General features: G+C 34.2%; 1 protein-coding gene across 3 annotated transcripts in view; it reads right to left on the reverse strand.

The window, feature by feature from the left end:
• Thsd7a (thrombospondin type 1 domain containing 7A) overlaps positions 1-16,246 on the reverse strand; it is a 336,736-nt gene that overhangs the window by 154,763 nt on the left and 165,727 nt on the right. For 2 of the 3 annotated variants that reach the window (XM_069996588.1, XM_069996587.1), the window contains exon 4: positions 15,237-15,418. In XM_069996588.1, the coding sequence (XP_069852689.1) occupies positions 15,237-15,418 (182 nt within the window). Of the gene's footprint in view, positions 1-11,227; positions 11,297-15,236; positions 15,419-16,246 lie in introns of all 3 variants that reach the window. The other variant, XM_069996586.1, reaches the window with a different exon arrangement.

The raw sequence follows: 16,246 nt of genomic DNA on the forward strand, positions 1-16,246 counted from the left end.
TTTCAGGCACCTGAGGTATACACAGTTGCTGAGCTGGGACTCTGACACTTCCTAGTATCCATGCCTTTCAGATCATCTCAACCTTGAAGCATGGGATCTTTGGAAGGCCTCACAGAGCCTCCCCATACCCCTGTGTGGCTAGTTCTGGCCCATAGACTCTTAGATACTACTCTTCTTCCTGAGAAGATCCCACTTCTTTGTCTTCTGTTTTGAAATTTCTAGCTTCTTCAGCACCCACAATTTACATTCTTGATTTCTTAGACTCAATAGGACCAAACACTTTGCTTCCTGTCTCTAGAGCAAGAAAGAACCCTCAGTGGCAGACAGAAGTAGCTATGACAGTCAGCTCAGGATTATAATTACAATGTGTTGCTGCTTATAGTTTTAATAAAATACTCACTTTCTATATTTTTGTGAAATTATAATGCTATACTTATTAGGATGTCTCCAGTTATATTATTTTGGCTGGAATAACATATTTGCTTTTCTCGGGATTTTAAATGTTTACTTGCCAGGCTTTGTGTTTTATTTCTGAATATGTATGTTTTAGGTCTTTTATCTCTATCAGAGACACTGTGATAGTCAAGATTAATTGGTAATCATATTTATTAATAATTTGTGAATATATTTATTTCTTTGATAATATTTACTAAACATCTAACATGTATTGTCTATTATGTTAGTGTTCTTTTTTCTAAGAGCTTTAGAGAGATTAATATTTAAAAGCTATTTAGTAGACCATGGATTTTTCACTATTCAGACAAATGTACTTATGTTAGTGTGGAATGTTTATTTGTTCTGCTATTATAAGTGTCAGGAGCAAGAATACTGAGTAGAATGAATAGAGAGAGGTGTCATGTAGTGAGATCAATTTGAGTTTATCAGAATGTGAGAAAAAGTATATAAATTCTGTAATCCAAACACAAGCTAATGATAAAAATAATCTCATCATCCTTTCATTTTTATTTCGTGCCCCCTATTTTAATACTCTGCATAGTACCACTATTTTCTTATTTATTTGCTCACAAATTTTTAATATTTTCATTAAATATTAATTTTGAGATTTGTGTTTGTGCTGTTCATTTCTCCCTTTGAGCATTTAAAAGATTATGTACCAAACAGAAAACCCTTAGCAATCTTGATTCAATAAATGAGTCAATTAATCAATATCTTCCTGCCATAGAAAATGAGCATTATCATATATATAGTTTTATTATCATCATATAGTAGTAACCTTAAGAGTATTGATGTCATAATAAACTGCTAGTTAAAAGAAAGGCACATATTTTAACCCTCAATCACTTTAAAAGACAATAGCGCTTTCTCTAACATCAAACTGGCTTGCAGTCACTAATCCAGCATTCCATGGAACCAAGGTTATAATTAGTTCAAGAGCCACACTTCTTTGATTCACAATTCTAGATATAACCTGTGTTTGTTCAGAAAATTAGCTCCTTTTTTAATTCAATATGATGTATTGACTACTACTACTACTACTACTACTACTGCTGCTGCTGCTGCTGCTGCTGCTGCTGCTGCTGCTGCTGCTGCTGCTGCTGCTAATGCTTACATCATTCTCCTTGTCTGTGAAGGCAATTGTCTAATAGGCAAATGAATGTAAAACATCTAGAACAGTGCCTTACATGAGCCTGTTATCTTTCTTCTCATTGTTACTATTTCCACAAGTGAGTCAATATTTTATCCTTTTTATAAAGGTCCATAGGTAATTTTTTTCTGGCCCAAGTACCATAAATTCTTGTGCTTCTCCTTCACAAAATAGTTTCTATTGTCTTGTAGTCACAAAGAATGGCATAATTAATACAATGTTCCTTGTTACATTGGCTATCATAAACTTTGAGCTAGAATATGTGATCTACTTCAATAAATTGATAGGTTCTTATGACATGTCTTTGTGTATTATTGCTACTATATTTATTATTGGTTTGATATCCTCTATCAGCCTATTTCTCATCCATTTAACCATAAAATAGTATTATTTTGATTCCTTTACTGTATTTAACAAATTGGAACAAATTGAGCAATACTAAGTACTAAAAAATCACATCACTAAAGGCAGATTTGTCTCTGTGCATATTGCAGCTTTAAACCATTAGTATGGATTATTTTCACAAGAAGAATATGTATGATGGGATAATGTACATAATTTTACAGAATTCAATCATTGCCCTGTCTAATGTTTCATGTAGGAAACACATATTGTTCAATTGGAAACAAGAACTACAATTCAGAGCTGGTAGCCATAGGCATGATTCTGATAGTGCAAAGTCTGGAATGACAAGTAGATCAAATCAGATGACCTGATAGAATACCTTTTTCAGTTGAATCATGAGATTACTACTCATTGACAGTAATTGTCCTAAAAGATGGTAATTTCACATGGTCCAACAATACTGGTTCAGACAACCCTGGACAAAACCTTATAAAACGCTTTATAAGGGGGTTATATGATGCCTAGTTTCCGTAAATTTTTGGCTATAAGAAGCAGAGTTTTCTCATTGTTGCAATGGGTCCACCTGTATCCCTATTTAAACAACTTGTTTGTTCCCTTCCCCTCTACAAATTATACCAACATCAAATACAGTGAAAACAGGGGTTATACCGTGGAGGGGGGCATACAAAGCACCAAAGAAATATCTTATAAATATGTTAGAAACAATAGCAAGAAAAAAAAAGTTTGAGCCAGTATCTTTACAACTTTGGCATGGGGCTGGGGGTGGTGGTGAGGGTGGGGCTGAGGGAGGGGGGAGGGGGAGATCAGAAGGGATGTTAAGGGGAAACAAAGGAGGAGGCAACAATGCTTGATAAGAAATGTACTCATTATCTTGCTCATGTAATTTAACCCCTCTGTACAGTATTTTCACAATAAAAAAAGGAAAAAACAGGAATGTACTCATTACCTTGCTCATGTAATTGTAACCCCTCTGTACAGTATTCTCACAATAATAAACAAAAAAAGAAGCAGAGTTTTTATACTCTCTTTGTTCATTTCTGAAACACAGATAGTATCAGCTAATATGGTGTATTCCTGACTACTTTGATCAAGTGTGGACAGCTAGTATCCCTAGCATCTTTATACTGAAGTATACTCCAAGGACCATGAACGCTTTCTAGATAGAACCTGAATTACATGAAAGCTCTGGCTTTGAGTCCCTACCTTGCCACTTTTTCTATTCAGAGTGACTGGGAAAATTATTCTTTAATTATCCATTTATTTATATATTAATGAGAAAACATGGTCTACCACAAAAGTTAGTTACTTTTATTGCAAGTAAGTTTCCTGCTATAGATTTTTAGAAATCAAATAAGAAATTAATCATATTACCTAGCAAAAAACATAACATTTTATTTTGAGATTTTATTATGAAATTCCTAATGGAGTAGGAATTTATTGATCCCAGGCTTTCTACAGAACATGTTAAATAATTCTTTAATTCTTACTTTTTCTGTATCTATTCACTATTATTCTTATGTGATTAGCAGTATGTGGTAGGGGCTCCAGCCATGACATTGCCTAATCAAGAAGCATTTCAGATCTCCAGGGATCCTGTGAGTTATGCAATGGTAAAAAAGAAAAAAATCAGAGTAAATAAATAACCCTAAGGTCATTATATGCATTGCTTTCAGAATCCTTTAGAAATGTGATACTGCTTAAACAAAATTCTGAGTCACACAAAAAGGGAAGTTGTAATTATTTTGTCTCCTATATGCACCAAAGGAAAATGAATCATATTTCCCTTTATTTTAGAATAATACCAAGAAAGCTTGATAAAAGATCTACTTTTCCTAAGAAAGGAGTAACAGTGATTTCATATAATAAGTAACCTTACATTAAGATTTTATGGCATAAAATCCTATGCATTGCACATAATCCATTATGTTTCTTAACTTGTAAGGTTAATATGCAATTATGACTTGCTTTTCCTAAAAAAGATATGGAGTGAAACTCTTGCTTAAAAATTCCTCTCTTTATTTCAATTTAAATGGAGAAGCAAACACATATACAAAAATAATTAACATTCATCTGGAATATAATAAGCACAAAACCTTATGCTAAGCCCTACAGATGTGTTCCTATTTAGCCTTTTCAGAGGAATGAAAAGCTAAGGAGGAAAATAATAAAGCTGGTAGTAGTAGTAGTCAGTCATGGGGCTTTAACTCTGGGCCTGGGTGCTGTTCCTGAGCTCTTCAGCTCAAGGCAAGCACTCTACAACTTGAGCCATAGTGCCAATTCTGGTTTTCTGGTGGTTAATTGAGAAAAGAGTCTCACAGGTTTTCCTGCCTGGGCTGGCTTTGAACTGTGATCATCAGATCTCAGCCTCCAAGTAGCTAGGATTACAGGCATGAGCCATGGGTGCCTGGCAAAAAACTATAATTTATAAATTCAGGACATCAACATCCTTTCTCCAAGAGATTTCTGTCTTTCTTAAATATATTTCCAGTTGACACAATCAAACATACCCAAACTTCTCTCAAAAAGGATGAGTTGTAATAATAATTTTTTAAAAGAGATAATGAGGGAAAGAAAACCAATATATCCTTTGTTGGAAGTTTAAAATCTTGAGAAGTTGACATTTTCAGGAATAATTGTAGAACAACAGAATCACATGCAATCCAGTGGCAAATTTTATAATACCAGAAGTAGCCTGGTGACTTTGTAGGAAAAAAGGATGTTTAAAGATCTTGCAGTCAGGCCTATAATCCTAACTACTCAGGTCTGAGGATCACGGTTCAAAGCCAGCTCAGGCAAGGAAGTGCGTGAGACCGGAAGTGGTGCTGAGGCTCAGAGTGGTAGAGCACTAGCCTTGAACAAAAGAGCTCAGGGACAGTGCTTAGGCCTTGAGTTCTATCTCTATGACCAGAAAAAAATAAATGTCTTGCAATTATGTAAAGTGGGAAGAGAAGCTTGCATACTTGAGATATTGGCTGAAGACAGTGCAAAAAATAAATGGAGGAGCAGAAGGAGAAATTGAACAGAGATCGTATTGGTCTCTACTGTAGCAATAGCTGACCTTCAGCCATGTCTCTGTGCTGAGTACAAAATCAGTAAAACTGCAAAAAGATATGTCAAATGCATATAATTCCAAGTATGTAAATTTACATGTGGAATTCTTGGGTTGCTTTCCACATATAACTTTTCCTTAAATCAGTACTCTTAATAAATAGTATTTTAGTAGGATATAGTCTATTAAATTATCATGTAGATCTTTGCATTTGGAATGTATTTTTTTTCTGTGCAATAAAAGGTAAAACCTTTTCAAGATAAATCTGTTGTCATGGCTTCTTTTCCCATTGCTATTCTCCCTGGTTTATTTCCCTTTTTATTGCCCATTGCTTTTAGAAGAAATAAATATTAATGAGTTTCACAATGTAGTTTGTACTCCTCTGTTAACACTGGAGAGAGTAAGCTACTCCCTATTGAGCAATCATCAGCAAGGCAGAGAACAGCCAGCCTCAGCCACAAACCATTTCTTTTACATCCTTAGATAGCAGGAATGTGCCTTTGGAAAAAATGCTATTCATTCACCAGTGCGGATCCCTGAGTGCTAGTTTCAAAATTCCTTTTGGTGCTATCACTCATCTACAACTGACTCGATGAAATAAGTGCTTAAGGGTTACAAAAAGCACATACACTAGCATCACTTGATAGTGTTAGGTTAGGCGACATATTATCTTGTCTTTCTTTCATTAATGGAAGGTCCTGTACTAACAGCTATGGCCTCTTTCTATCTTGGGTTACAGGGATGAGGTAAGATGAAATAATTCCCCAGCATAAATATTAGCAGGGCATGGTGGGTTTCTAGAAATTGGCAGTTCAGTGATCTAAAGCAGGGCTCCATGAGTATAAATAAAAACCAATACAAGGACCGAAAGTCTACATCTAAAACATATGGTGTTTTTTTTCCAATTCTCTTTTTTCCTTCCAAATCTTTTGTCTAACAGCAAACAGACCTGTGTTTCTGGTTCTCATCTTAAAATAGTGATTTTCTTTGGCCTATGACAGGCCAAGAACCAGGACTTGTCACAGTTTGGGGAAGATTTATTGAGAAGCCTATGAGGTTTAAGGTTCAGGGCACTTTTTGTAACAGGCTCATTTGGTTTGCGTTAAGAATTTTGCAGTCTTTTTTTTTTTGTGTTGTTATTTCCTCTTTAAATAACTAGGATTCAATAAAAATTGCAAAAGCTTTGGAGCCCAGACCCCTGGGCTCTTTCCCCTCAGTCTCAGACCCTCTGGTAGCTAGTGAAACAGGCTTTCAAAGGACTCTCTTTAACTTTATGGTAAAATCACCTCTTGGTTACAGTCAGTCAAGACACAAATAAGACTGATTCTTTTTCCCATTCTAGATCTACAGCATGATAACACCAATGGTTTGTCTTCTTGCACTTCCTTAAGGCATCCAGGTGATTCCTGGATTACATTTTGAGGACTTAGGCTTTCAAGATGAATAATTTGCTTAGTGAATGGGGGTAGTTAAAGGTGCTTTATGGAGACACTAAGCTGGAAATGAACTTTACAACTCTGGGGGCAGGGGAGTGGGGAGTGATAAGGGGAAGAAAATCAGAGAGACAGTAACAGTGTTTAAAAAGAGCATACTCACTACTTACTCATGTAACTGGAACCTCCTGATCATCACCTTTATAATAAACCCAAAATATTAAAAATAAATTGTCTCTATCCTTTGATTTTAGACGTATGCAGTCACTTTTATGCATCATCGAGCAACATCAATTTGGTAACAACTCAGTTTACAAACTTCATGTTTGTAAATAGCATCCTGCAGAAAATTTCTAGCATTTATGATTTTCTGAGAGAAATTTCAATCAAGTGCCATTTAATTGCCCCAACCATTCATTCTTCTAGGTAGTTTTGACATTTTATGTGTGTATAATTTGAGTTAATCTTATGTTATTTCCTTTATAAAATAAAAATTTCAACTGTACTTGACATATGAACATGACATTATTGATCGGGAAGTAGAATGTGATTCTTGCTCTATTGTATACTTGCCTGTGGGCAGCCTAGAGCTTTGTGGACAGCATGATTGGCTGCAGATTTGACAGTGTGCTGCAAAAGTACAGATGATACAAGCAGAAAACTCTGTCTGATCGTTTATGTCTAAGTCAAGACAGAGGATTTATGAGTATTTAATCTTTTGCAGTATTCCTATCAAAAGACAGAGTCTTCCTGTCTGTACTTACCTTAGTGAGAAAATTTCTGGATCCCTTATCAAAATTGCTTAAGTGCTTCCTGATTATTTTTGTCATTGACCCCTTAGAATGTGCCCTTTTGTCCATTTTTCTGTAAACCCCTTAAGTTTGTCTTGGGCTAATTTGACTGGAGTTGGAGAGTTGGAGAGTGATATTAGGAACTTAACCATATTTGTTGGTTAAAGTAATTTCTCACCCCAGGGTGGTAACTAGAACATTAATAATTTAATAAACAATATTCTGAATATATCACTGCATAGGTATCTCTTCATCTGTTGCCCTGGAATTTTCTGGTTGGGACTGACACTTGCCAGTACTGATTACACATAATGAATAATCTACACTATTTATCTAATCACCATCAACATTTGTAATACAGTTAGCTCGTCTCACAAATGTTGCTCGTCATTAAAATAAAATGATCATCAGTAATAACCTTTGACATTTTATATTCTCATTCCAAATCTCTTCCGTTTAGCATTAGAGTAAAAAAATTAAGTAAAAAATAATTTTCTCCTATTTACAAACAAATGGAATTTTACCCAGTGTGTTTCATTTCCTTTGTTGAAATAGAGTATATATTATATATTACTTATTAATAATTATGTGATATATGATTAAATAGTAGATTGTAACATATAAAATATAATATAACTAACATATAGCTATACATTATAATTAAATTAAAATATTATTTTTATTAATAAAATATAAGGCTATTCTTTAGCTTATCATGTAATTTTTTTGTGTAGGTATTGATGATTCCACTGTTTGTTGATTATATTGTAACTATTTTTCTCTCTACTACGTTGCACATACCTAGTAGTTGACTAACTGAAATGTCACCAGATTATATTTAGACATATTAAATAAAATTTTTAGTATTGCTTTTCTTGAACCTGTATCTTAATTTTTATTTTATTTATTTATTTTTAATTGAGATTAGGTGATTACATGAGTTTTTATATACTTTTTTAAATATTGTGGGATAGTGATACTTAGTTAAAGTCACAAACACATTTTAACCTTCACAAGGCAAATTGCATAAACCTTGTAGTTGGTGAACTGAAATCTCACCAGATTATATTTAGATATATTAAATAAAATATTTTGTTATGACTTTTCTTAAGTGTATACCCTAATTTTTATTTTCAACTTCTATTCTCATTGAATAATTTCTTGATTTAAGGTTAGCAGTAATTATTTAGTTTAATATACCTGTACCCATTAAAAAAAATCTTCAACATGTATTTTTCAATTCTTCAACTTCTATCTTTTCTTTTTAAATCTGGTCTCTTTGGGACTCATTTTTCATGTTTAATTTTTTTCTTTTACATCTTTAATATATTTTACTATATGCACTCTTTGGCATCTACTTTTCTACAACAGTAACTGTTGTGCCCAGTCTTAGTGTTTATGAGGCATTTTCAATCTTGTTTAGGATGGCATACTTTTCTTGCTTATTTTGGGATACAATTTGGGATGGTACAGTTAAATAGAATTCCTGTACCTTCAGTGCTCTTGGTAGGGCTGATTTTGTTTATTTCAGGCAGTAACATTGACCTGATACACTTCTTATATTAACTTCTCATTGTTTTGTTCTTTGGATATGCAGAGGGAAACATTAATGGGAAATTAGCGTGAGAACAGGCCCATAATTATAATTCTTCCAGAGGCTTATTTTTCCTGAGAGGAGATTGAGGCTGATTTGCTTTACTGTCATCGCCTAAAAAGGTTCAAAAGCTGAACCTTTCTATTCACTTGACACTAATAACCCTTTTAGCTTGGTGCAGTAATACAGCCCTTCTGCTTGTACTTTGTTTCTCTGGCTAAAGGTTCTGTGTCATGCCCCTGATTAGATTCACTGTTCCTAAGTCTCCATAATGTGTAACCCACCTCCTGTACCATCCAGCCCCAGGGCAACCACAGATACATCAGTCCAACCTTGCTCATTGTTCTGGGAAACACTTAATCAAGACACCAAGTCTGCTCTTAAAAGCCTTTAAATAACCTTGTATCTCACATGTCTAAGTGTTTCTCAAGGATGATTTCCAGGTTATTTACTCTGTCATATTGATGAAAATGGAAAAGAAGGGTCATTTATAAGTATGTGTGTCCCAGAAAACAAAGGTTAACTACTGTGATAAGAATATAAAGCCAATTAGAAATTAAAATTAGATTTCATGAATTTGGCTGTGATTCTTTCAAATGCATCGTTAATATGAAAAATTAGGACTTTTAAGTTTATCTACTATTTCCTTACAAATGGGGCAATGCCATTCTTTCTGATGGAAACATAGAATTCATATATATATATATATATATATATATATATATATATATATATATATCCATTCATCTACCAAAAGGCACCTGGGTTGGTTGCATATCTTAGCAATGGTAAATAAATAATGCTGTGATGAACATAGTTGTGAAGTAAGCTGGATCCAAAGAAACATAGGTCCCATTATTTGTAATAATTAGAATACATCTAGGATAATAGCTATGTATGTACGACCAGGTAAGATGGGCTAAGGGCAATGAACTCCAAGACATGGACACAAGAATTTTTCTTTGTTTTTGTTGTTTTTAATGTAGTACGTGATTTCTTTTTTCATTTATCCTTTGTTGTCACTCTATTTGATTTTGGTACCCTGGATATTGTATATACGCTTATCTGAATCAGGGAAGGGAAGGGGAACAACAAAATGGTGAGACAAAGGACAAAAGGGGAACCAATGTAACAGTGATATACACAAGACAATATGTTGGAAAAGATTTGTACAAACTAGGGAGGGGTCACAATAAAATTAAGATAAAAAAGTTATCTAGTTTAATTAGGAAAGAGAAAATAAACGTATCCAAATAAGTGGCTAATTGGTCAAGATTCATTAATCTTCACTTACAATATAATCTAAGCATAACTGAAAGTCAGAAGTAGAAATAGCTTTTTATTAATATGTGAGGAAATACTGGTAAAGGAAGACATGGACTCTTACTGAAATGAATATTTTTAAAAGCATGATATGAATTCGAAACATTTTAGAGATAATTCTCACACGGGATTAAAAACGTATTATTTTACAAATATTGATTATTATCTCGGTTTGCCTAATCTACTAATATCAAACAATAACTGTTTATTAAGCTTTTAAGGTATGTAAGCACTACTTTCATGTTTACCTGATGTCTGAGTGGCCCTGTTACATTTTTCTTTGGTTGTCTTTTTGGTTGAATACTTCATACAATCTTATCAAGTAAGCTTTCTGTCTAGTAAAAATGTCTAACTTACCTCTGGTTACAACACTAACTTCCTTAATCTTATTCCCAGCAAGTGAGTTTTTTTATTAGCTTTTATCCCAATGGCTGAAGCATTTTATCTCTTCTCTCATTTTGTATTCCATTGAACACAGAGATATTTCAGAGGGTAACAGCCCTTCTCCCCACTTATAGTAATGGCTTACAAGAAGGATTTGCTTCCTTTATAGGTTTCCTGTGTTTAAACAGTCTATAGCGATATTATGATGCTTATTTATCTCACTGCATCTACATCACAGACAAGGTTTCCAAAATACAGCCATAGTTTCTTCTAGTGCCTTTGTCATTCACCATATTAAGACTGTAAGCACAGGGTAGAATACTCAGAAATTAGACAAATTAAGAAGTGTCTCTACCTACAGTAACTTTCCCTCAATAAAAAATATAATCACTCTTTACACATCTGTTTGTATCATCATAGTGCTTACTGAAAATTCTGGAGGTTAGTAATTTGAAAAGTCTTACATTTTTCTGTATCTTCTACCTACACAGGGCATAATAAAAGTCACACAGAAAAACTGTTTTCATGAATGGCTTTGATATATTTCCAGTAATCCAACAGTAAAAATAAAACACTGCCTTTCTTAGATGGTTAAGAATCACATCAGGGAACTAAGGAGACTCATCATTCCCGGATACATGTTTCTGATGGGAAAGTCATGTAAAATATTCTCTTACCCACCTGTTATTTCAAAAGTGATGGATAGGTAAGGTGCAGCACTAGACTTCATTGCACTCTGAATGCTACTTTCTGAAATAACAGGGAAATAGCACCGTAAGCATAACCTTTCTGTACTTCCCTTCTCAAAAAACTCAAATAAAACCAAAACAAAACAAAAACAAAAAGGCTTTGGTGAAAGTGAATTAAATTTTCTAAACTGTAAATAAGAACTGCAATCAGAATGAACTTGCATGCCATGTGGGATGTTGTAACTCTTTTTGTTTCTTTACAGCACATGAAAACATATGACTTCTTGGTCATTTTGTCTATACTGTTCAATTATTCTTCCTTTCATTTATCTTTCCATAGGGCTTTAATATTTTTACAGGCATATCACATCATATATCATTATATAAGCTCCTTGTTTTCTTTCCCCATCAACCCCAATCTCACTGGCTTATACCAGTGTAGAGTATTTGATATGTTTTCTACAGAAAAATACTTGTTTCTTCTTTAAATGTATATACTATAAATCACTTTAACTTTCACAATGTCTTGCCAAATTAATAACTTTCTTTTCTTTATTTGGTGCCAATCCTGGGGTATAAACTCAGGGCCTGGACATTGTACTTGAGACTTTCTTTGCTCAAGGCTAACACTCTACCATTTGAGCCACAGCTCTATTTCTGGCTCTTTTTTTTGCCAGTTAGTTGGAGAAAAGAGTCTCACAGGTTTTCTTGCCCAGGCTTGCTTTGTCTCATGACTCTCAGATCTTAGCCTCCTGAGGAATTAGCAGCCACTAGCACCCACTCTATTTTCTCTAATTTATATCTATTCCTTGAGTTATTATAGTTGAAACCTACTTTATTTTCACTTTGAAATCTACAAACAATAAATTTATATCAAAGAGTACAAAAAATAAGAGTAATTTCATTACCTTCCTAGGATTTACACAGGGGACCAACACAGTCATATTCTAATCAGGGTAAATTTCATACTATGTGTTCAACATTATTTACAAAAGCTTACTGGATTTGTGACCCAGCTGGCTGAACAGAAATTATCAAGGGTTTTCCTTATAACCTTTTATCATAAAGAACTTGTCAAACATTCCTCTAATGTAATGTAGGAGATATTTTAGTCATCTCAATATTGTGTCGGGATTTCAAGGGTTATCTACAGCCAACATCCATGCATGTGTTCTTGTATGTGTTCTTCAATAGCATGTGAAGACATTTTTCCCATTTTCTAGATGCTAGCCCCAATTTAGTCAATATTCAATGATATAATTCAACTGACACAAAGAACATAAAACTCATAAATATTATACTAAAATACTTTATGCGTATTTAATCATATATGTTTTGATTAATGGTAACTAAAGCTACTATTCACAAACGGAGTTTTTTTTCTGTATACTCTTGGCTAGGTCAGTTAACAGTACATGTACTGGTGAGTAAAATCTTCACACTAATGTGGTCATTATTTTTTATGCAATGTGACTTGCCAAAATAACACCAGAAGGTTATGTGAGTTTCACACCACTTGCTTTCCCTTTTTGTATCAAAAAGTTTATATTGAGTTAAGATATTCTCAACACCTTCCACATGAAAATAACTCATATGTAGATTATTGTGAATCTTCAGAAGAATAGTGTGGTATTTGTTCTTGTACTGATTACAATATGAATTGCTTGCTCTGTGGTCAGATCATTTATGGTAGGTAACACACAAAGTACTTTGAAATTTTTCTTACTAGGCTCATTGAAGGACTTGATCTGAGGGATATCACTCTATAAAGTGAGGTTTTGTTTTTTTCCTTTTTATTGAAGGTAGATAGGCAATGGCCCACAGTCCAAATATTTTCTGTTCACATGTATTTGTAACTTGTTCTGTCTCCCTGGGACCTGGGGTATTGAACCTTCTATTATTAGATGGTTTCCTATTAGGAAATGGAAGGAATCTCGGAGAGGAAACTCACATGTTTAATGTGAGAAGAAGAGCTAGATGTAACTACTAAGGATAATCAACTCTTTTTGCCAAAACTGTAAGAAGCTTATTAGTATTCTTAGTATGTGATATAAAAGGACATAAATTCCTAAATTACATGTTACACACTCAGGTTATAAATATTCATTGTAGGTGAAGTAATTATTTCCCTATCTGTTGACCTTTTCTTTGGCATTTGCTTAATTTAACAGATACATCTTAACAATGATGCACTCACACGTGCGCACACAAACGTGTGTGTGTGTGTGTGTGTGTGTGTGTGTGTGTGTGTGTTCTTTTCTTTCTGTGACTTTTAGTTTTGGTCCTCTGCAATGACTGACAGGAATTAAGAGACTCTGAAAAACAATTAAAAAAAAAAACTAGCAGCTATTGAGAATTCTCAAAGAACTCTTGAAAGTAATAACCTACAAGACATAATTGACATTCAGAAACTAAAATCTGATCCACCTCGAGCAATGAAATTATACTACTCTGAAAAGACTGCTATAATAAATCTACCTAAGAGTGTTAAAAATGCAGCTATTAAAGTGGCCAAGAAAATATTAATGCACTAACATTCCATGGTTTATGCTGCTGCCTTACAACCTCAAGATACATTAGTAGTAAAATGCATCCCTAGGCTAGATTCCTAAATGAGTTAACATGCTGTGTAGACAGAGAACAATTAAAGTTTGGAAGTTGCTAGAACAAAACTTCAGTGATTATCTTCCTTGAATTACTGTTCACTAATGTCATTTCATTTTGTGGGGACAGAAGAACCAGCTTTGCTTTCTTTTTTCTTTTTTAAGTATTCATTTGTCTTTTTTTTCCTCTTTTTTTTTTCTGATTACTCTTGTTCAGATTACTTCCTTGAATAGTTTCTTTTGGCTTTCTTTTACTTGCTCATATCAGTAAAGTGTTTATACTTTTTCAACCAACCACTTCCTAGGGAATTCTATCTTGTTCTATCTACAACTGTCCAAAAACAATATGTTCATCTTCACTAGCAATGAGTTTCTTTTTTTAAAAGTTATGCCTTTCTCTTTTTGGTATTCTTCATCTACACTGTAAGTTGTATTCACTGTAAGTAGCCAATCCATCATCATTCTGCCCAAGTTATCAAATGATAACTGCTTACCTGCTGCATGAAGGGATGTTTCCATGATTCCATTCTAACCTCACTCCTGTGGTACATTCAAATTGGATTGTAATTATCTGCTTGTCTGTATGAAATCATTAGGAATCTGTCCTTACCATCTTATACACTTTTCAGAATCATGCTGATAATCAGTAGATGTAAATTGTAGGGATTGGTAGTGGAAATCCTCCTATCCCTCAGATCAAGTCAGTGTTGACTACCTACAGCACTACTTATAACATTCAGATCCATGATATAGTAATTCACTATAAACTTGATCTAACAATTTTATAATAATATTAGTTTTATTAATATATAATTTGGGCCATATTGGATTCAGTTATCATTTTGCATTCTTATTACATCTTACCCCCTAAGTGAAAATTAAAAATAATTACGAGATCTAAAATATCTCTGCCAAACATTCAAAAGGAAGAAAAATATGCCTTTGGTATAAAGCACCATTTTCTGTACATTTTATTCTGTATTCATCTTAAATTCACACTAATCATATTTTAACAACATGAAATTTATTTTTTCAAGCTCATTTTACTTCCAGACTAAGGGGGGAAGTATACTTTTCTTTTAAATACTTGCATTACACACACACACACACACACACACACACACACACACACACACACACTCCTTACAGGACAAAATTTCGTTTTACTTTTATAACTATTATTGCTATATTTTAATGCCTGAAGGCATTTAAGTAAAAAATATAAAGAGAGTTGCCAGCAAATCAGAAGTGACAGAAGATGGAACTCTATTAATTCTCTACAACTGTCACACTACTGATGATTGCAGCAAATGCCAGGAAGCAGGGTCTTTATGTCCCTCCAGAGCAATCACATGCCCTGCTTGCCATCAAAGAGACATTTGAAAGAGCCACGCTTACCCTCTTTGTCCTTATGGGTTCTTAGGTGGGAGAGCAGATTTTCATTGGTTTGCACACAGTACACCTCTCTGGTCTGCACACCTCCTCCGCACAGGGCGGTCTGGTTGCCCCGCCTCCTGTCTTGCTGACTGAGCAAAGGGTCCACTCGGCAGTCTGTCCACTCCGTAGCTCTCCAGCCATACCTAAGCCAGGAAAAGATTCGTTTTCGCCATGTTTGCAAGATGAAATGCTGCTCTATACCTCTCAGGGTTGACTCTAAAAATTAATCTTGGAAGTTTTTCTCTAGATTCCACCATCATACGAGGGAAGTATGTTGAAACATCACTCTCAGCTAACTTTGTTATCGTCCGTGGCATCCCATTTACAAAAAGGAGATAAATTTAGATTGATCCTTTTTTAATTGCAACTACTGGAAGCCCCTTATAAATATTTTATGAAAAAAAGAGGACAGTGCTTAAAACATGAACTTTTATGTTCAATTATGTTGAAGCCCAGCTTGCCCTTTCTCGATACTAATGAACACAGGAGAGTTGAAATCTGAGAATGGAAAATGTTCTAAATGATGGGAACTCATGCATTTGTTTTACCTTTAATGAGGTGAATGGAAATGGCTTCTTTATATTGGAGCAAAATTATAATTATGTGTTAGAAGTAAAAATATAAAGAGAGCAATTCAGAGGGTTTTCTATTGTCAAGATTTTTTTTCTTACTCCCTCTTCTCCTCTTTTTTTTTTCTTTTGATAGTTTAGCATTTCTGAATCCTTGATAAGTACTGAAAACTGATGAAAAAGAGTTGACATTTCTAATTAATGCTGTACAGGAAAAGATGATCCGTGATTCCCAATTAAAGCTCCAATCAAGATTATGATGGGTGCCAGGGGAATCATCAGTTTACCACATGCTTGAAGGAGAGACAGGGAACCATGGCCTGATGTCATTGAAGATAGAAGGCGATGGCATTTCTCCACCTCTAGGAAAGAGGATATTCTAAAAGCCCAAAGAAAATAGCT

Source organism: Dipodomys merriami, unplaced genomic scaffold (assembly GCF_024711535.1).
Source record: "Dipodomys merriami isolate MVZ:Mamm:240054 unplaced genomic scaffold, mDipMer1.0.p SCAF_5, whole genome shotgun sequence".
Taxonomy (NCBI): Eukaryota; Metazoa; Chordata; class Mammalia; order Rodentia; family Heteromyidae; genus Dipodomys; species Dipodomys merriami.